Source organism: Mastacembelus armatus, chromosome 3 (genome assembly GCF_900324485.2).
Source record: "Mastacembelus armatus chromosome 3, fMasArm1.2, whole genome shotgun sequence".
Taxonomy (NCBI): domain Eukaryota; kingdom Metazoa; phylum Chordata; class Actinopteri; order Synbranchiformes; family Mastacembelidae; genus Mastacembelus; species Mastacembelus armatus.
In genome coordinates this window covers 23,426,497-23,450,282 of record NC_046635.1, presented here as the reverse complement: position 1 = coordinate 23,450,282, position 23,786 = coordinate 23,426,497, and the positions used below count along the sequence as shown (strand labels likewise).

Genomic DNA, 23,786 nt, shown 5'->3' with positions numbered 1-23,786 from the left:
ACTGCTCTGCTCAGGATTTGAGAAAATGTCAGGAGAGATTTGTCAGTGCTTTCAAATAATTTTGAAAGAAAGCCATTACACTGATGTTTTGATTTACTGAAAGAATTATAGGGACAGACGTATTTTTTCAGAGAACAGTAGGACTTGGCATACTGTGCATTATGTGTAAGTCTACACTGTATGTGCAACCTCAGCTGATTTGTGGCTAGAAGACTGTAACTATGGAAAAATATTACCCAAGATCAACATATAGTTGTGTGCCCTTAAAGGGCTAATCACTGGCTTTGCGGGCACCAGAACAAACTATAAGCACGACAATTACATTTCAACACCCTACAAAATTGGTATGGCTAACATGTTAGCAAACATGTTAGCATGTTAGCTCACACATCCAGCAGATGGTGAGCATACTTTGCATACATTGGAAGTAGTGTCCTGTAGTACGTTCAGCTTCTTAGTGCAATATCTGAAGCTTTAGTTCCACTATCCAGCTACTTGCTATCTTTAAATGTATGCCTTTTTAGTGCAGGTTGGCTTTTTGTAGTTTTATTATTTTCTTCTGCTAAAACATTTCCCTACTATAGACTAATGACTGTATTGACACTAAACCATCCGTCCAGCCATCCATTGTCTATACCCCCTTATTCTTATTTAGGGTCAAGGGTCTGCTGGAGACTAAACTGAAAACAGTAAAATTGCGGGCTGTAAAACCAAAACAATGAGCTGATATCCTATATCATGATAAAATAAAATGAGCATATAATACATTTAAGTACCTTATAAGATCCTTTAGTTTGTATTGGATACAGTAACATATGCCAGACCTGTACCGTGAATTTGTACTATATGTTGTGATGTGATGAACATGATATGAGTTTGATTCTACAAAGTGTTCCCCCCATTGAAAAACATGGGAATATGAAACAAGATACACGTGGCTCCCAGTATCAGAAACACCAAATATCTTATGTTCCTTGGTAATCTCCTCTGATTCTGGCCATTGTTTCCAATATTGCTGTCTGTGTGTGATTTACGACTATGTTGGGATGATCTACAACACTTGCAGCACCACCTTAATGGGAAAATGTTAAATAAAATAGAATGTCTCTGGTGTGTTCCTGGGATATTGATCTACATTCTGCCTCCTTCTCTGTTTTCATAGAGGAAGTGCAGCACTCTTCTACAACCCAAACACTTCAGATTGGGGACGCTGTGGTGAAGTAGCACTCCTCTAGATTAAAGCACACGCCTAACATCAATCAGATAACCTGTTTTTCTCTGTTTTTTTTTTTTGTCTATACTTGACTCATAAGTGTTTGCAGGTTTCATTGTAAGGATGAGGCAGGAAACATGAAAAGGACACAGAAGAAGTACCAATGATGAAAAACAGAGGAAGGGAAGCTATTTCTCTCAATATTTTCTGCATCTGGTAGGCTGGAACAAGTCATCCTCCAAACCAATCATGAGGGCGTTTGGCATTCAAAGCCTGTAAATTACAATCTCTCAGGATTCGCTCACTGAGGCAAACCTACGCCTGTTACCACTATGCAAATGCAATCACATGCATAGGTAGACAGATGTACCAGCTCCCTTCCTACTGTATGACAGTATGAAATTATATCTGTCCATCTGTTGTTTAAAATTTCATTTATAAAAGGCCTCCCAAAACAGCCATCAGGGCTGGGGGGTGTACATTTTTCACCTTCATTTCTCAAAAGAGGGAGCATGCTCCATGTTAATATAATAACACACATTGATGGACACTGGGGAGCTTTACTGGAGGAACTAGGTGGGGACTGCTTTGCAGGTGCACTCTAACAGTAGGTGTTGTGCATAGGGGTGGAGAAAGGAATCTAGTCACAAAACATAAAATGATCATGCATGCTGAGTGGGTCCTCCTTTGATAAATAAAGATTAAAATTAAAAATAATGTTTCAATGTCTACATTGGCAGGTGGAAAAATTGGGCCGCTGCTATTCTCTCCTGCACTTTTACTCGAAAAATATGGAAAACGAGCAAATTGTGATAGTTTGTCTCAATTATACTAACAGCAGACACCGTGAGCTTGAGAATATGATATCGATAGAAAAGTGACAGGCAAAATTGCAGAAATTACAGAAATATTAAAAATGATATGTCTTGCATAGAATGATGGATTCAGCACTCAGGATAAAGCCAAATTTTTCCAAGGAACTATCTCCAACTGCAAATCCATAGGGACAGACAAATGGAGGAAGAGAGAGAGAATAGTCTAACAAAGGGATTTCAGTTCAATACAAAGCAAAATGAAAAAAAATAGCAGGAATGAGATTTAAATTGATTGCTTTAGTTATCAGTGGTTTCACGGGGACTGATCCTCTCGGCGAGAAACAGCGAGTGATGGGCTGATCAGCCAGACAGTTGCTTTTGCTAAGTAGCCTACTGATCTCTGTAGACCATCCTTTATTTAGACTACAACACTATATATTAGTATGTAGTAAATGATACCTACATTTCTCCATTACAACTCTTAACTGTAAACCTGTCAATAACAATCACATTAACAACTTCTTTTAGCATGATACAATTACAGCTTTTCATTCTATTAATAGCTTTCTGCACTTCTACTACTTGTCCTACAACAATCCTGAAGTTAACGAGTTTCTGGTAATAGTCTTAGGGAATAGCACAGTATAATATCTGATTATTAGCTCAAGTTGTTAAGTCATGAGAAACACACATACCCGAAGTCTCACAGTGTTTGACCATTCATTTTGTTAAGAGGGTTTTTTAGGCACTACCGTCGGCCCTGAGCTATTGTAGCAGCATGTAGTATTGCTTCTGTGTGTATACATTTGTGTGCGCTTGGTCAGGCAAGAACTGCGAGATTGATTTTCAGAAATCAGCATCAGCTAAACTATAGTCTCTTGACTGTATTGTGTGAAAATAATGAACTGAAACCCAACTGAATACTTGGAGACTCTAGTGATTTATTTTCATTCCATGTCTAAAAATGAATCTCTTGCAGCTCTGTACAAAGTGAGAATAACGGCCAGTTTAGCACTCAGTTCATTTCTTGTGTGTGACAAGGCTGTGCTGTTCTGAAATCATGCCAGAGCTATCAGCTCAGAATGTTTTAACACTGCTAATATTCCCCCCCCCCCCAGGATGCTGTCCCACAGCTGTCCCCAGACTGTTCTGTGTCACCGCCTTGCCGATTCAGCCCTGGATGGAAACTACCTAAGCCTCTGAGTGTCACCGCTCGCTACAGGCTCAGCCAATCCACAGCAGAGATTTGGCAGTGCTAAACATCGTGGAAGCATTGGTCCGTGATTTGAAAGGTATCAACGCTTTGCACATGACTAAGCTCAACCATTTCTGCCCAAAATGAAAATGACTATAATTAGTATGCCATTTTGCCAAGTGTCATCAGGCTATGATCCTCTCTGAATTCAGCTGACTCCATACTGTTGGAGTTATTCAGCAGGAGCTCCGAAAGCTATGGATCTGCAAATCATCAAATGCCACTTTAAATGCTGTATACCTCCATATGCACAGGATAATAAGCAGAGTACATCAATGCTGTCAACCCACAGTTATTACACTATTAAATGCTTTAAATTTTAAGTAAAGGCCGTTTTCACAGGGCAGCAGCGCCCTTCTAAGTGCCTCATTGACAAATTTTAAAATGTATGTATAACAGAGTCAATTTGTTTTGTTTTCATAATAACTAACAACATAAAGCAGCAATAAACAGATTTTTTCACCACATGGGAGGCAGCAGAATAAAATGTAAACATAATCTTGATGTACTGTAAAACCAAAACAATGAGGAAAAAGACACTAAAATGCTCTGAGGAGATAAGGGAAGGTTGGTACATATTTCTCTGAGGGTTTGTCAAATGCAGCTCTTCACATGCCCATTGAGCCACTGTTAATATAAAAAATAACCCAATGGTAAGTGCAGCTTTAAGTTAACTAGTGCTATAAAACTGTAGGGATAGTTTTTGCTGTTAGTGGTTTTCTAACCTCAAAGCTTATAGGAAAGATAAGAAATTACTTCAAACACACAAAATAAACCACTGATGACCACAAAGAAACCTTAGCATGATTTACAGGGCTTTCTGCTGCTGTCTGCAGTTATAGCTCAACTCTTCTTGCAGCTCCATTGTCCTGCTGAGTATGATAATCTTTAATCAAATAAGTAATCATATAGCACTGGAATCCTGCCAGAAAACCGTACTGTGTGCAGACCTTCAGTGCACTACTACTACTGTACATGCAGAGCATATATCACTAATAAAATACATCCCATTTGAAGCCATGAATAATTATTCAAGCAATAAATCTGATTTTGTTCAAACTTCCCATCCTCTGACACAATTCTAAGACTATAAATTTATGGCATATACGGTTATTTTTATAATTACATTATGGAAAGTATTGTGCAATGAGGAGAGGTAGGACAGGGTAGGACAAGGTATGATAGAATATGTTAGAATACAATGTAGGACATAATAAGCTACAGGATAGGACAGGAAAGAAGACCATTGGTTTGCATTGGACAGGGTTTGATGGAACAAGAAGGAAGGACAGAAGATAGGTTAGAATAGCATAGGATATAAAATAAAAAAGTAGGACTGAACAGGAAACTACCGGATAGGAAACAAAAGGCTACAGAATAGGATAAGAAAATGTTTTGCATAGGAATAGAATAGCATAGGAGAGGATATGATAGAATAGGATATGTCAACTGGACAGGATAGATTAGAATAGGAAAGGAATGAATAGGAATTGGACAGGATGGAAAAGGGAATTACATGACAGAATACAGAATAGAATAGGACGGGATATCATATAGGGTGCAATATGTAAAAATACTACAAGCAAAAAATACCACGAAAAAAATGTCCTTATAGTGATAGTCTGACATGGGAAGATGTCATTTTACAATTGTAACATGATGCTCAACAATTTAAACCTTCCTGATGAAGTGACTTAAACAAAACCATCCTCCGGGTTGTCTTGTCTTTAATTTCAAAAAACATTTATTACTACAACATAGAAAGGAAAGGATATGCTAAATGTTGCACTGCAAGGAGAGAGAAAGTTAGTGGTAGAAAGAAAGATTTGATGTACACTGATTTATTGTGCACTTAGCTACATTTAAGGGGCTTTGATTACAGATTACAATGCCATCTGTTGTGATTGGTGGTCATACTGTATTTGACAGGCAGCATATTTGAAATAGGATGTATGCATCTACTGCTGCTGCTCCTGTGCATCTCAGTCAATGCTGAATATAGACATCTCTCTGAGACCAGAAGAAGCGGGATAACTCAAGTCCTGGCAGAGACTACGGCACTCGGCTTACAACATGAGGAGTGGATTAAATGTTCTGCACACGTCCTTCATGGAGCTAGTCTCCTCCAATTTCAGGATATGATAAATCTGCAGCTGAGGGGCATTTCTTCTGGAGAATTCAATTAGGTAAGAAAAGAGAAGAGGATCACAGTGATATTAGAGTGCTGATCGGAGAGCTCCTCAACCCTCTCAGTAATGAACTGCTCCGTTCCTCCACCGTGACTCGATTGATTTGACTAGCCAGGCTCAGAGTTCATCCTCTTCTTAAAGTCACTCTCAAAAGGCTGGGCATCATTTTAGAGGGGAGAAGATTGAAGAACTGAATTGAAATATGAGTGACGGTCTGGACTGAGGGCAGCTGGGGCATGAAGTGCCTGTACACTCCAGACACCTGTCAACATGCTGAAATAACCTTTAAGGGAACTTTATGATCTTATCAAACCTGACAAGACTTGATGGATCCCATCCCTGATCGATATCTCTTCTCTGTAATTACTTCACACCTTAACAATTAAATGCAGTCTGAATGGCCTATCTCTGATTTGTGTCTGCACAAACAGAATACGGGACTGTGTCAATTACTGCTAAATAAGCAGTCATATAAAGCAAAAAACTGAACATTTAGCAAATGTATGTCCCAATATTGTTTGTACTGGTTTCATAATGTATATATTCGGCTCATGTCCAGATTCTTCATCCAAAGTTAAGAGTCTTGAAAGTGAGTTTCAAGGATGTACCTAATCGTGCGGGTATAAATAGTATAATTAGCTTTAATAGCTTCTGATAAGAATCTGTGTTATGAGATTACGTGACAAAGGTGAAACCATTATCACAATTATGAAAAAATGACTTGGGTTAAATATACTTAATGTAATAGCACCAGGTTATCCCAGGTCAGCTTGTTTAACCAGGTTATACAATGTTCATTTAGACCCTGTCAAAGAAAGAAGTATAATCAGAATTAAGATGCAACCCAGCACTTAATGCCTAACATCTTCTTCCTAAGCCAAAAAGCAAACGTTTTAGCATTCAAGCCCACTGTCATTATGTGTTGCTAAAAGCTTTGCTGTACAGTTAAATTTGAGGTTCTACAATTTTAAACATTTTAACTGCATTTTTTTCGATGCAGGAGTGATAGATAGAAATTCTGAGCATTTATGGGTTTAAAAGCTATAATCTGTCTCTCACCTTCCTTATCCAGCTGAGAAGAAAAAACTGTAATTATTAGGTTTGGGTTGAGATCCACTTCGCTGCACTTCACTGCAGCATCCAGAAAGAAGTCTGTCTCTATCTTCCAGTTAACAATGGAAACTGGCATTTAGAGATCCTTTCACTTCTCTTTTTTATTTTTATCTCTTAATCTGGCAGTTCTTTATCACCCATTTTGTTTTATCACCCTTTGCTGTCTAAAAGCTCCATAGTTTGACCTTTATAATACTAGTTGTTTGTTATGTTTGTGATCCAGAAAATAAAAACTCGATGCCTTTTGTAATTATCTCACCTTAGAGTACTACATGTCTGAAATGTAAGTACAAACCTGACTCTGGCTTAAAAACTTTACTACTAAGTACTAAAATATGACACCAAATTTATGATTAATCATCTTATTTTCCCATCAATCGTTTATATTTAGTGGCTACTTTTGCAGCTCTTTCCAAAGTTATGTTTGTGTCCCTGTGGAGCACTAACAGATTCATTAAAATAACATAAGCATTTTGACCCTCACCTTGTAGGAGAAAACTTACCACAAAAATTAACCAGAATAACTTATTCATGACCTACAGAGATGCACTAAGTCGGACAACATTAGCTCACACTTGTAGTAACAACACTGAAATGGAATGATCTTGTACTAAACTCAAACTTGTCATTATATGGAAATGTAAGCATTTTGGATGACATGCTTTGCCTGAGACGTACAACAAGGTTAAAATTAGAACAGTAGTGTAAATCCTCCATCTCACTTAGGATGCAGTGGTAATGATTTAATGTCTTCTTCAACTTGGTGCAATGGTCCGACAGTCATTGAATGAATTCTAGCCCTGAGTGGCTCCTAGGCATTTAAGTAGTTGGGTAAAATACTTAAAAGTGGTTTGAATTTGAATAGGCCATATTAGTCACACCACCTGTAGGTGTAGATGAACTGGAGTTTTTCAACTGACGTGATTGACCTGAGCATAGAAACTGATGCAGTATGAAATGATACAGGCAATGGAAGCGAAAGTTGCAGGATATGTATGATTCTACACTAGCATGCCTAATCCACTACAGCAGGGTACAGTATGTCTGTACTCAGTACATTCATTACATCTCATGATCCTCTTGTTCTCACTGTGTACCTTACATTAGTACATTCTGTTTCATATTCTACTGTGACAACATGCATACAGGTTAGCCACCTGAAAATAACAGAATTACACTTCATAATAATATAAATTATTATATATGATCTCTAAGTTGCCAATTACAGGTATGAACCATTCTGACAGACAAATAATGGATATTGGATGATTCTACACTGATATTGGACTTGCAGAAAATCTCAATACGAATGTCATTTCTAGGGATTCAGGCCTGGCATGTCCATATGTACATTTTCCTTGAATTAAAAGTCCTTTTTTATTTAATGGACTATTTAAAAACATACATTATATGTATCAGTTCTCTCACATAAGTGTTGTGCAGATTTCAGAATTGTATTTTCATGCCAGTCCACATCTGTCTGTTCTGGCTTTTTTATTGCAGGACTGTGACAATTGTCTCAACATGTGGGCTGCATTTTGTTTCATAACATGAACTATCACAAGGCTTTTAATAAAACACTTCAAATTTTCAGATTATTTATAAAAAACATATAAAAATGGCTCCTTCCAAATTACTTTCATCCTCTCCTTCCTTTTTCTCTGAAAGCAATCTTCAGTTATCTGGTGCATTGTGCTCAGAAGCCTACAGTTGCCTCTTACATCTTTTTTTGTTGTTGTCATTTTATCTTAGGAGCAGATTGAGGTGAGTACAAAGGACAGACTGAAAAAGGATGACATTCAGTTAGAACAAGGAAATCTGAAAATTTTAAAAATCCATATGGCGATGTATTTGCTGGGTTGTATACAGGTGAGCGTACTTTTAAGTCTTCTGTACTAACTGTGCTTCAAATATAAAAAAAAAAAAAAAAAAAAATATATATATATATATATATATATATATATAAAATAATGTAGGTATAATGCACAGCAGATTATACAAATGAAACCCCTAAGAATATATGCACTCAAAGGAGTAATTCCAACAATGGAATAAAGCTGTGAAATCGTTTGAAAATTCATCAGGTTTAACAATTAAAAACAGTCACTCAGTGGCCTGTTTGCTTTTGTGTGAATTAGAGGACTAGATGAGAAGACTGATGGACTTGGAGCCAGGAATCAATTAGTTTAGCATTAAAACTGGCAGCAGGTGGAAAAACATTCACTTGAAAGCTCAAACATAAACCTTATTTACATTTCAGTTTGTGCATTGATTAAACTAATTAACTAAAGCATGCTAATTTATGAGATTTAGAGGGGAGTTAGATATTTGATCTCTGCAAGAACCTGTTTTCCTCTGTTTCCAGTTTTAATGCTAAGCAAAACAAGCGGTGTCAATCTTCCCATCAAACTCTTGGCAAGAAAGTAAATAAGCATTTAAGGGTATCATATCTCATGGCTTCAGTGTTCCATTGGTACATGCACTGGTACAGTCCTAATAATGATTCAGAAAGTTAGACTGCAGATTCGATATGGTTGACACTGTCATGGTTTGGCAGAAGGATCCTTTCATTATTAGACAATACACAAGGTCTAAAGAGCTACACCTTTACAAAATCTGTTTACCTGGGCAAATCAATAAACATCAACTTTCTTCGATCTTAGAAGGTTCTTGTTAAATTCCTTGCACATATGTCTTCTTGTATTTTGACTGAGACATGAAATGCAATAACATCTAGTCCTCACATACTACAGTTTTCACACAAGTCTATAGTGTCAACCAATTACCTCCAGCAGGAAGGATGGAACTGGGGAGAGATGGAGCTCAAGGCTGTTGAATATTTGATTTGTTTGCTATTTTTCTTCCTGCTTTTATTTAAGTAACTGCTTCGCTCAGACATACACACACATACAAACACACTCCCTGACTTACACACAAACACACACACATGCGCACACACACACACACACACACACACACACACACACACACACACACACTCTCTCACAAAATGAGGGTCTGTGAATTCACTCCTAATTCATCCAGCCAGAGAGGGTAACCTGAGGACACATTGCATCAGTCAACCTCAAAATATAAAGGCTTGACAGCTGGCTGTCACCCCTTTGTGCATGTTTTACAAGTGCTACTGAACCTATCATGTGTATTTGGTTTCAAAACATTCTTAAAATACCAAAAGTAAAATTATTCATTATGCAGAATAGCACATTTCACACTAATGCCTTACGATTCTTGATGCATTATTAAGAGAAAGGTCATATTTGTCTCTGAAATATAGTGAAGATGAAGCATAAAGTAGCAAAAAATGGAAAAAAAAAAAAACTTAAGTAGAATACTTAAATATTATCCATCCATCCATCCATTTTCTATACCTGCTTAATTCCTTAACCAGGATCACGGGGATCTGCTGAAGCCTATCCCAGCTCTCTTTCAGGTGGAAGGCAGGGGTACACCCTGGACAGGTCACCAGTCCATTGCAGGGCTTAAATATTATCTTTAAGTACAATAGATTAAATAAGTAAATGTACTTTGTTACTTTCCACCACTGACATGGTCCTGTACCTGAAATAACTGTTACTGTAAAATTTCTTTTTGGAAAATTAATCAAATGACTAAACAAAGTGAACAGAACAAAGCAGAAGAGACAAACTACAAAGAGACACAAAATGAGTACAAAAATCAAAGCTGGGAAAAGAGATGCAAAATGATCTTAAAAAGATACAAAACAACAACAAACACACCCTTAATGACTACAAAATGGCCACAACAGAGAAATGACCATACGGAGATACAAACTGTCTACAAATAAAATGCAGTAGTTATGTTGAGCTTGTATGTAGGAGGGCCTACCTCATAATCCACCCATGTCCATAAAGCATTTTATCAGACTCAGATAAAAAAGTGGAATCATTATTTAGGAACAATAAGTTAGGACTCCAAAACTCTGCATTTCAACAATAAGAAATCTGCACAAAACATTCAATCCCAGACACTCCCACTGCCTGCCCTCTAAAATAACCAGAGGGAAACAACTTGATCTTTCCAGTAACAATAAACACATTAGTGATGCTTGACAGGTGATGGCTTCCTCTGGAAATAAGAAACCTCTACAGTTCAAAGTATCAAACGCAGACAGCTGTCACTGCAAGTCACTTCTCTTGAGTGACATGCCAGCCAGTTTCTCCATCAAAGTCTTGTCATACATGACATACCAGTTTTCCTCCTGGATGCTAATTTAACCAAAGCAACAAATGATTTTGACTTATAGCTGTCATGCCTCATGCCTGCTATTAAAATGTAAACTTGTGATTGTTGTTCTTGAGCTGTTCACTCTGTTGACATTGACCCATATAATGCAAGGACCTTGTGTTACTAATAAATTATACATTGATCTCAGTGTTTCATGCATGAAATATAGGATGATGAAATCTGCAGAAATCTTCTGTGTCTCGAATATACCTGACAAGGTCAAAAATTGTCAAAGGTTTGTTATTTATTTACTTTGCTAAATTGTGCACTGAAAATAGTAAGCAATATAATATATAATCAGCATGATTATCATCATAAATAAATATATTAAAATATAAAAATATTGAATTATACAAAAATACATTTAAAAAGCTAATCAGTGCTAAAGCATGTTATGATAGTTTAATTGGCACCAAATCAGAGACCCCAGCATGGAAGGTCATTTGTTCTGTCATTTTCACTTTAAAATGTATGTATTAAAATTTGTTTTAGCAAATATTCCAATTTCAACAAACATCTTTGCAGTGAAGCCTCTCATAACCTCCTTAGTCCCTAAAGGACATCTGAGTCACAGTAGCAGCCACAAACATTTGTCCATTTAGCTTAATTTATTTTATCTGATCACAGTAATACCCAGATTACTAAGAAAAAATGTGACACTGCAGATAAAAAAAAAATCCATATGGTATGCTGTCATGACGCAGCTAAAACATCTAAAGCAGTTCATGGTTGCTGGTTGGCATAATAATCCAACATGCTTTCAAACACACATTTTGAACCAAAAATAGCCAGAAACTGCCTGAGCAACCAATAGAAGATTAGTTTATATAAATATAAGCGCAGATGTCTGAACCTGAGCTGACCAAAAAAACTTGAACCAGAGTGAAAGATACTTTGCTCATAGGTATTGGTGGAGAGGGGAAGGTACTTTATCACACAAGGATGTCAGCATGGAAAAAATGTCAGATATTTTGAGTGACTGTAAGTCAAGTGAAAAGCAGACTCAAAGTATACTGTGTGTGCTTTTTGCCATTGAACACCTAAAATGTAAGCAAATTTAACTTCTGAATATCCTACAGGACAAGATGAGTGCATTTCTGATAGCCTGATGTCATTTTTCACTTATTTGCTTTGATGCCTCTCTCATCTGTTAAAACAGCTGGTACGATATAGATTCAAAACAGGCCACTCTCAGAATGAAAGCTAATTACCTTAATTAAATTCAAATTTTTCCTGCAAATCTGATTATATTTGACTTATTGTTGATATTAGTCCATATGTGTCATGTGATATATGTGACGCACATGTGTGCATGGAAGAACATAACCATGAAGGAGGATGCCATGGCTTTAAAACATTTAAAACATCTTGACCTGTGTGAAGTCACAACTGCAGGAATGGACTAAAAGAAACAACGACTGGGTTTTTTAAGTTTTAGAAGAGCACAAATTAAAGGAGAGAAATATGAAAGAGGAGGTTGTGATTCAGCACAAAGAGTCCGATGTCAGGAACCCCTTAAAAAGATTAGTTTTTTACCCTATTAAGGAAGATGGAGAGCGAATGTGATATTCAGACTGGAGAACCAAGGTCATTGTACCAATAGGGAGCCAGTAGGAAGGAGAGCTGAGTCCCTGTGGACCATTTACTTTTAATGTGTTCTCATCTGACTCGACACAAAGCTCTGACAGGGTCTTAAAAAGCCTCCTGGTGCTCTCGATTCCTGTACGGCCACCGAGAGTCCTCGGTTCACTGAGAATGATCGGTGAGTACGGCTGAATGGTCTGCCAGGTCCATAATGTTTTGATGTAGTGCAATATACCAATAGTCCATAGAACAGAGCAAATACAGATATCAGGCCCTTTAAGGTGATAAATAAATAGAGGCTGTTATGGTGCTCAGGGCCAATACATATCTATATATATCAGTAATATGAAGGTACATTTGTGCTGCAATGTTTTATACTGTCCTCACCTCTGATAATGTTGCTGGTCAAATCTAAAAAGCCAGGATTTTAGAGCCATTAATTCATTATGAGGGTTTACCATCCAAACATCAGTGCACATATTGCCTCAAACAGATCTCAGGCGCTTGTACAGATGGAAAACCGATGGAGCGCTGAGAGCAGGGGAGGACAGCTCACTCCACTCTTATCTGGATGATGTACTGATTTACTTTGTCAGAACAAGGAAATGCCAAAAACACAAAAGCAACTAGTTTTTCAGGCTTTCAAAGAAAGTATGTTTGCAGTGGCTGTGGCCTTAAAAACAATCAAATTAATAACAAAAATTATAAGAATCGTAGGAGGCTGGGATAAGCTCCAGGCTTAAAATGACCCAGAACAAAGGCCATCTGAGGTCATACTGAGACACTTTGATGCAGGCAATTACAAACAACACAGGACTGCTGATGAATGCAAAATGCACAGGGACGAACAATTCATTTCTAAAGCAGAACTTTGTTGAAAAAAAAATATGCAGCCCCTTTTCCATGAAAGAAAAGACAGAACGCTGTTGAATAGCATCCATAAACATGCATACAGCACAGGAGAGCATGGCTGCAACTGAGAGAGCTGCATTATTCACACGGCTCTGCCAGTCAGCGCTGACATGGAGGACAGTGGGGTGACTCATCCTACTTGATAATACATGATGATTGATGTTTTTTGAAATACAAAACATCCCACATGAATAATAAGCAGGAGCTTTGTTTGGAGGCTGGAGAGGAGCGAGGAAGGTGGGGTTTACGGTGATGTCTGGTGGGAGTTGACACGCAGTGATGGACACTGTGAGGGTCAGATGTACAGGTACATCCTCAACTGTGAACAGGTTATCTCAGAGGAAATTAACGGTGTGTGTGAGAGATACGAAGTCACAGAAACAGAGGAGAGAGAAAGAGCCACCACCATCACACATCAACGCCTCACGCTATGAATCATCCATCAATATCATACAGGAGGAGGAATTAGCTATAATGCTGCTTTCAGTGTGGCTGCACTAAGCCTACAGATACCATGTTTAAACATGATTAACTGTAATAAACCTTCAGAAAAGCTCATGCTAGCTGGTTAGACAAAAAACTGCCTCCCTTGTGTTCACCGGTAGATATCTAACAGCAGCAGGTACTTGATAATTGTTGCTTACTATTGAGCAATCACATAGCACAGCATAAATAACCAAACCCAGCAAAAGGCAACGCATGTAAACAGATGTAAATTGATTGACTATACACAAGGAAAAAAAAATTCAGTCAGGTCTATTTTATATTTTTTCATGCCAGCATGAAACGAACCGCAGTATAAATAGGTGGATACATGATTTTTTCTGCTCTCTTCAATCTCCTAAATTTGACATGATAAAGTGTTGCATACAACGGCGACACTGACTCATAATCTGCTGTATAAAAACTGAAGCTCAACTAAATGTCAGAAGAGAGCCCCTGGAATGTTGCTGCAAGGCTTTAAAGGGTTTTTTCTAATCCTGGCTGAAACAGCAGAGCCTTCAGTATTTTTCACCCCTCTATCCTCAATGCATCTTTTGATTGTTAAAGGGGGGGAAGGTGCTTCATTAGTATGCATCTTTTAAGGCGCCAGGGCTGCCTGCAGATGCAGGAATTGAGGTGGTGGGGGCGTGGGAGAAGCTGGGTCAATCACATAGCCAGGACTTCTCACAGCATCCCTGCAAGAAGAGGATCTTAACGAAACCGCCACTCTTTCCTCCTAACTCTCAGACGGCAGCCGTGACCTACTTTCTACAAAGACAGGCTCATGCAAACTTGATGATATGCTTATAACAGAGGAGCCCGTCATGCACTGCCTGAGGTGAGCCTTGCGATGTGGAGTCAGCAGGGGTCTGTATGGTAAAAACCAAGTGGCAGGATGTACGTTCGCAACTCCGTCTTGGATGATTAAACAACATTAGTAGAGATGACACTGAGATAGTGTGGGAGTGGAGAAGCAACAAGGGTTTTGATATTTGCTATGTTCACCTGAAGCTCATTAGCATAACAGTTCATTTCCAAGTTATTTTATAGCCTAAGGCAGGCCAATCATTAATAGATGAACCCGAATAGCTCTGTTATAAAACCACAGTGACAGACATAAAAACGTCCTCCTTGTACTAGTCCTGTAGCCACTGGAGACTGTAGTTATGTGAGGAGCTGAGTAAGCAGATAGCCACAGCACTTAATCTATTATCCTGCTATTATCAAAATCCTTTTTAGATCTAAAGGAGCAAAATTCTGCCTTTATGATGAAACTCAATATATTTGTACAGATACAATGGGTCCTTAACAGTGTATCATGCATAAAAAGCTGGTACTGAATGCATCCCAAAATTCCTAATTCCCTGTTATTTTATTTTATTGAGATAAAGACCTTGTGTGTCTCCTCATCATTCAAAACCACATTTGAAAACATCAGTCCTTGTAAAAATCTGTCAAACATTTATTTGAATGGTACTCATCACAGTGTCCTTGTTGCATCTATGCATTCATCTGTGGTCATTTTACTACCATTCTTACTCTCACAGAGTCAAATACTGTTTCCAGTGGAGAACATAGTTAAATTAATGCAGTCGTATCTGTGCCTAAACCTAACCATATACTTTTTCCTCTCTAACCTCTTGATAATTTAACCACATATAGATTGTTGGGCAAAGCTAACTAACTGTGTAGTTTTGGTGCATACGCCAAAACATGTCATTTTTGTGAAGTGCCCTTTGGTGTCAAATACCAAACCTCATTTTATTGGATCATACAGTTCCTGAATCAAATCAAACTTGCTATATTTGGACTACGTTAGTGAATTTTGTGTATGGCCACTTGGGTTTTGACATTTACCAAAAGTTGGACTTAAATAATTAAAAAAAATGAGTCTGAAGAAAAGCACATCCATATTCAAAAAAAGATTTTTTATTACTAGTGCCAAAAATCAGGTATTGACGCTACCCACTCCTGCTAAAAAAGCCAATGAACTGACCTGTTTCCAAATATTTTCCCTCGGTGGAGGAGTAACAGTGCAGCAGTAATGTGGTAATAATATGGCAGAGTGCGATTTTTGCTTTCTAGCTGCTAAAGCAGATACCCAGGGCTTATGTCAGACAGGTGTAAAGCTCTGAGCTACATTCTTCATGAGCAGCTAACAGGGGGTAAGTGAAACTTAAGTATAATTTATTGTGTCTTCAAATTATACTATCTGCAGATCACACAAAGAACCCCGAGCAGTGTCTTATAAACATCTCCCCCCTAAAGAGCAAAGAGTAAAAAGAGTAAAAAAAAAAAGTAAAAACTGAGCAAAATGGAAACAACAAAGAGAAACATCAAGGTGGCAGAGAAAAATAAATCAAGATTGCAAACAGAAACTGGGCATCAGAAGCCCAGACATCAAAACTTCACAGAGCAGAGAAGGAAAAAAAACAGGAGGAAGGTGGTGAGAAAATAAATAAATAAATATACCACCAGTGAGGCAGGAAGAGGAGGAGTGATTCAGTGAGAATGAAGGTGTGTGAGTGCATGTGGATGGAGGGGGTACACCACTCCGTACATCCATCTGACATCCCAGATTAGGGGGCGGAACAAACCCCTTTGACTGGCTTCCAGCTCACTGTGCCTGGGAAACCCTGGAAGCTGTTGGTAATTTTCCCAAAAGAAATTAATCAAATCTTTGTTCTGTGTCTGAAATTCATATAGACTGTTGCAAATCTGTTATTATCAAGTAAATCAGCTTAATTATAAAATACCCAAAAAGAGTTTTTTGATTTTCTGTTGTCTCATATTGAGTATCATGGGTATCTATCTTAGAATGCTTTATATCTCTGGCGATATTAGAAAAATCCTGCACTTTCATTCTACTCAGCAATTTATGCATTGATATGATGAATGCAGCTTCAAAAATTGCCCCAAGGCTGAGAAAAAAAAAAACATATTTTAAAATATGTTTCACTGTCTGACTAATTCCATTTCCATTAATAAGACCAAGCCTTTCTTTGAGCATATATTTATGCATCCTGATGTTAAAGGGGCAATTTTCCAATATGTTACAAATGACAGTCATCAAGAGGCGTACTTCACAGCCTACAAAGGTTTAGACAAGGTGGAGAAGGTGTATACTGTTTTCTATAGCATCAGAAAAAACTCAAAGGACAATTTCACCCTGAGTAGTAAGTAGAAAGTCTTAAAAACGATGTGGCGTTTAAAAGATGTGGCCATAATGATGACAGTATGGAACTGCATTATGGGAAGTGTAGGATCTTGCATAAAATTCAAAGCCCAGCGTGCGCTACTTTAATTTCAACCTTTTTTGTTTAAACTTATCTTTTGCAAGCGCCCCCCAATCTTATGGAAGTGCAATATTAAATTTGTTGTAGTGCCTCTTTAAATGCATGATCTAAATGTGCACAAGATCTTTTTTTTTTATTGTGGGTTCAAGTAGTACTCCAACACTTTAGTTCAGCTGAACAGGAAATACTCCTCTCTTGACAATTTTGGTGAATTTCTATAAAGGTTTGCTTAACTGCTTCCATTCACAAGCCGTGCATTATAATTATAAAGCAGAGATTTGGAGTTGGAGGCACTACTGACTGCAGTGGCACACACATACAGTATGTGGGCTGCACAGGAGTTTGAAGTGGGAGAGAAAACACAGAATTTATGTAACACAGTAAGCTCAGTGTCTGAACTGGGAGACATTTGCAGCCCACATATGTCACCTAAGCAGACCTTGGAAACATTCCTGTATGGAACAGGCTTTTTTGGCAGCATCAGTTTAGCTGGCAGGTTTCCTACAAAATGTGTAGCTGAAGGTATCCAAAGATCAATAGTCTCAAGTGGAGCTGAACTGTTTTAAAATTTGAAAAAGAAAAAAGATTTGAAAAAGATACATCTAACCAATTTTTAAGGAAGCAGTGCACTCATACTGATTTGAAGATTTTAGATTATTGTCGAATGTGATGGCAGGGGGAGTATACCATCAGTAATGAAGTCAATGGATGGATGTGACAGCTTTTATTTATATATTCCATCCCATTAGATCACACCCTCCATCCTGCAATCCAATTATATGGCATTTTATAACTGAAGTCAGAGATCAAGGTCTTTTACAGGGTACTACTCATTTATCCTTTAAAAACTGCTTTTGGTTCTTTGTCACTGAAATAAATCCTGAACCTGATTTAGCCTTATTCCAAAGCGTGACTTCTAACATTTGAACGTGACATGTTCCGTAAGTACAGGATTAAATTGCAGTAAATATCATATTATGGCACATTTTAAAGGATAGTTTAAGTCCCTGGAAATGAGAAGACACAGACTTTTATAGACTGGATCATCAAGATTTTAAAGATATTAAATGCTAAACTTCAAGCTATATTTGGGAGAGTGGATAAACAGTAAACCATTTTAGAGTGTGGAACGCTGTTTGTTTGCAGATAAACAGATGGCAGTTTTACAAGTCCACATAAATCTCTTTGATTGAAGAAAGAGTTGAAATTAAAGGAGCATGCAGAGCTCGTATACGTATGGGTGGATGTTAAATGTACCCTTCTACACGCTGTACTGCCAAATCTCAAAATTTCCTCATAGCTGGATGTTAGAAATTCATCTGTGAACTGAGTTGAGAAATGCTGGGGTTCTGCAGTGCTACTGGGGCTATAAGTACATTAAATCATGGATTGTATCTTTAATGCTCTCTCCTCTCTCAAAATGTGTTTTGCATATTGTTACATCATTTGAATGTTTGAATTTCACTCTGCAGACTGATGTATGTGCAGACTTTGACACTAGAAGGTTGATTTTGCAGCCATCTGCTGAAGGGGGAAAATTTCTCTGTGCTCACCTCAACCCTGAATGCTACATGCGCATGAGCGTCATTTTGTGGCATCACAACTACACTGCCAATCGTTACTCAGTGTGCAGCTTACAAAGTATGATGTAAAAATGAGTAACCTCTAGTGCACATACATTGAAAGTGAACTTTTCAGAGAAGTAGGAGGCATCTTGTGTCTAGTATATTTCAACCAATAAATATTTACACTGATTCCGATGGGGGAAAAGCAGAGGATGTAATTTTCTTAAAAAATTTAATAAGATCATTGAAATTTTTTGAGGACAATCAATACAGATGGGATTTATCTTTCAAAGCAGAGTTTTGTTTTTTGTTTTTTTTTGTCTTTAAACATATGTGGAGGGTACTGACAAACTGAAGAGGTGGTTATAGGAATTACTCTATAGTGAATTACCATCCAGTGCTAAACAGGGTCATATTGCCACTATAAAAGTTCAGCTGGCTCAGGAAATTGTGACAGTTAACCTTATTTTTTGTTGACAAAGTTGTAAAATGTTACACCAATAAAACCTGCAGCATCAGGAAACCTTGAGCTTCTCTGAAAATTCTGACTCCTGCAAAGTCTTGGTTGAGACTGGTGTTTCTATATCCTGACATTACTCTTTGTGTGCATTAGAAAAATATAATCTTTCAGGACTTTTGGAGCTCAGTTCCTTCCATTATTACAGCTGATGAAATTTGACTACAGACAAGTCTCTGTAGGATTATTATAAGCCTATTACTTTATATTACCATTTTATTGTTATATGAACATACAAATTAAGGCAAAGTTACAGATTATGAATAGACAATTCAAATATGTACTTTTACTAAACTCTCACAAATTGATTTAAAAGTTTAATGCTTTGCAACAGTTTTAGAAGTGACTGTGAATGTAGGGACGCAGGTAAATACATATAGAATTGTATGAGCTAAACGGTTGGATGCCTCTAAAAGCAGAGGACAGGAGGTGGTTGCAGAGGTGATTATTCTCTAAATACATGCTGCAGGCATTTAGCAGTAGATGCAGACATACTTCAGGCTCTCCTTGAAAACCAGCCTCTTGACAGTACAAAAAAAGAAAACAAAAATGAGGCCGAGCGTCATCACCAGAGGTGGAAACGCTGATTGGATTCAGCAAAACAAACGCATACCTGCAGTCAGAACCACACTTACACACACACCTGTCAAATGCTCCAGCTACTTTCACAAAACCGTTTTTTCTTCAAGTATCACAGCAAGGTCTTATCTTATCCACTTCAAGCTGTGATACCTCTTTTGATGAATCTCTAATGTGAGAGAACTGGAAAACTATTATCTGGACTTGGTAGTTTTCTCTGGCTGTCCAATCCTCCCATAGGTCCTGCTAGGAGTTTTCCATCTCCATAAATTGTCCCCATCCCTCCATGTTTCCCTCATGAAGAATGAAATGGATTTCTTGTTAGCAAAATGGACACATCTAAAACCTCACAAAGAGGTGGAGTACCAAGGACAGTTTGCCGTGTATCTGGCCTCAGTCTGCTCTGTATTACTATAGATGCTGGTTGATGTTTTTAAAGAATATGTTTTCTGGCCAGCAAGCAATTAACTTATTTTATTCATTAGACTTATTCACATATTGTTTTTAATTAGCACACTATATATTTAGAGACACAGTTAAAAGATTCTGCACTATTGTTTTAAGCCAAACAGGTAATTAGCTTATGTATGATATTAATGCTGTCATTACTAAATATTAATGTTAATGTGTCATTTTAATTACAACATTTAACTTGTAACTCTACAGAACGTATATGTGTTGGTGGTTTGAATGTATAAATTGCCATCTGATATGTGAGCTGATGTGACACTGGGCGTGTAGCTCCTGATAAGCTGCCACTGAACTGCTGGTGGAGCTGGGTGGACGTTGCTGTCCATGCTGAGCAGCAAGAAAACAACCAGGCTGCTGGCGAGGCGCCATGAAATGCACAATTAGTCCTGGGTCAATTGCATTAGGGGTTCTCAAAGGCAAAAAGGCAATCAATGCGTGGCTCAGGGCTTAATTTAAACTAAATTCTGACATTTTTAAGCGAAAATCCAAGAGGTAGATAATTCTACTGATGATCCCAGTGCATATGACAAATGACTGGAATATAAATGAAGCAGGTTTTTACAAAAAAACAAAAAAACAAAAAACACATATCTTTATTAGAGGGTCACTTAAGGGTCACACTAATCACCAATAGTGTGCTGTGACCTTTGACCCTTCATCTCTTTCCAGCCCTTTGGCTTTTAATGCTGCTGAGCTTTAAACTGGTGCAATATTCTCTGCCTGATTTAACTAAAAAGTCGCTCTGATAAAACAGTCACGTAAATGACTGGAGCGTTGGAAGGAGCCCCGGTGTATAGAGGGTACCAGGCTACCCTCTAGTGGCATAGGAAAGCGATGAACCGTGTCACAAAATAAGTTGTTGTCTCCCTCACAGGGATAAAGGGTAAACGGGATAGCAGGACTGACGGGAGGAAAAGACCTTTGTGGCGTAAAACGACGCGCAGGAAACCGTGCCGGGAATTCCAGTGCGTTAACAGGAGGTGTTTATTTTATATGCAAATGAGTCTAATCGACACTGGGTCTGATTTTAGGGCCCTAGCTCCGCTGGTTTTCTGACTTTTCAAGAAAGAAAGCTTTGATGTTGGCAGGAAGGATCGATGCCAGGGAGGGAGAGAGAGAGAGAGAGAGAGAGAGAGAGAGAGAGACAGAGAGAGAGACAGAGAGAGAGAGAGAGAGAGAGAGAGAGAGAGAGAGAGAGGAGGCCGAATGAAAATGTACTTCTGGGCTGTGTGGGTGTGTGGGTGAGGGGGGTTTGGAGAGCCTGCCGTCATAGCTTTGCTGTTTTAAACAAACCCTTTATGAATCCTCTGAACCCAAGCATCCTGCTACATGCCAATCTGTACAGGGGGGAAGAAAAAGCCACAAGTGACGTTTTCTGACAGACCCCCGCATCATCTGGACATAATAAAGTTTGTCGGTAGCGTCGGTCTCTGAGGACGCAGGCTGAAATGTATCTGGTTGACCCTATAATGCACCATTTATTTCTGTTCCACTTAGTACAATCTGTCCAAACAGTTGCTGTTACATGAGGACGGGAATCAAGTGAGTGGGTAATGTGTGGTTTCTTTTTTTTTTTTCCCGCAACATCCTTCTGTCATTTATAGCCATGTAGGCCTGCGGTGCCGCTGCGGAGGAGCAACTTTATGGGGACATACACACACACATACACACACACACACACACAAAGAAAAAAAAATGCCATCATTCAATAAACAAGGCACGAGATTAAGTCGTTTGTTGTCACGCCTAACAACGTTGCAAAAGATGTGCATTACTGTGCAGGGGAGAGAGAATAAGCACATTTACCCTCCATACTGGACCGATAATCAAAGACTGCTTTTTCATAAAGGCCATTAAACAGACGGGTTGAAGTGCAAAAAGTCTCGAAATAAAAAATAACCAGTCAACAAGTCAGATCAGTGTAAAAAAGAAAGAAAAAAAATAGCAAGAGACACCCTGAAAGCATAGACGCCTTTGCTGAGGATGTGATCAATTAATGATTCAAAAACGCACGGGATGATCCGCATCTACTTACATAGAGGTGATGTTTTTGAATAACTCTGCTATATCAACACTGGTCCCATTGTTCCCAGTATCTTGCAGGGCGAGTAAAGGGAAAAACCTGCCATTGTCGGACTTATTGCAATAGATCTCTGTTTGAGAGCAGCTGCAGGTCGGCGGACAGTCCAGCATGGAGCTGAGATAGTCCTGGAAAACACTCATAAGAAACAAAACCCTCCACCAACAAATCCGGATCGAATGAAACCATAGATCCATGTCTCCGGGCAAAGAGAGGGGCAGAAGAGGTCCTGATGTCCTCTGGGTTAGCACAGAACAGAGGAGGAGAGTAGGAGGAAGGAAGGAAGGAGGAGGACGGTGGTGCGTCTGTACAGAGGATGCTCTATGTGAGCGTTTCTGCCGTGGATGGATGCTGTAGTGTCCTTGCGCGTCAGAGATTGGGTGAAAAGGAGGGGGTGTGGGGGGTGGGGGGAGAGAAATAAAAGACGCAACAAAATAACGGAAATCAAAAATAAGAAAACGAAATAAGGTGAGGCTCCAGTCGTCTTTTCAGCCTAAGACGCATGGTGTTTCCCCAGAATACCGTACTGCCGATGTCATCGTCTCTCTCCAAGCAGGACCAGGACGACTGGCTGGAGAGCAGAGACACAAAATGAGAAGTTGGAGCATCAAGTCCCTCCTACCGACCACAGCCATACTGACACCTGCAGAAACTGCAAGCAATCAACCCTGATTACAACTATATGAGCACTGCTGTTAAAACAGCAACACCAATATAAAATAGGACCAAGATACAAAGGATAGCATAAAAATATAAACAAAGAATGCAGGACCAAACATGTAGTGCTATGAAGATGTTTCAGCTGGATCATTTGGGATACCGTTAACAGGGAAAGTATTTGCATCTGTGCTGATAAAACTTCACTAAGTGCCTATAGAGAAAACACAAGAAATAAACAACAAGTTATGGCCATTTTTTCTTTAAAGTTGTCAACATAAACAGACCACAGGGCTAAAAACAAACCCACCCCCTTTAGGAGTGTTCATACTCAGCTCTCATAAAGGAGACCGCCTGTGAAATGGGCAATTAAAACATATTTTTACATAAAGAAAGAATGAACTTTAGTATAAACCACGCAATCATATATTTATGTAGTTGCCATGTTTTATTGGTTTAAATAATGAACCCTTTGAAACAGATCTGGGACTCATACATATGTAGCCTCTGTGGGCCCTCTACACTGTCACACCCCTGCAAATCTAATGGTTATTAGAACCATCAGGTTCTTTGCAATGGATTAAGGGAAGTACATCGTTTCTGTCCTTGATCTTCTTAATATCCTAGATCTCAAGTTTAATAAATGAACTAAGTCTAAGGTATGAAACATTTCTGAAAGTCTATTTGCATGTGTAGTGTTTGGGAACACAGTATAACTGGCCATGGTGACACCTGATGTGGCAAATAAAATCGTGGATGTATGACAAACTTGTGAATGAAAAGTAATGCAG

At 38.5% G+C, this 23,786-nt stretch overlaps 1 protein-coding gene across 7 annotated transcripts in view; it reads right to left on the bottom strand.

Annotated features, from left to right (window-relative positions):
• Positions 1–22,535, bottom strand: part of ntrk3b (neurotrophic tyrosine kinase, receptor, type 3b) — a 147,304-nt gene extending 124,769 nt beyond the window's left edge. For all 7 annotated transcript variants that reach the window (XM_026293842.1, XM_026293839.1, XM_026293844.1 and 4 more), the window contains exon 1: positions 22,294–22,535. In XM_026293842.1, coding sequence (XP_026149627.1) covers positions 22,294–22,535 — 242 coding nt within the window. The remainder of the gene's footprint in view (positions 1–22,293) is intronic.
• Positions 22,536–23,786: the final 1,251 nt, after the last annotated feature.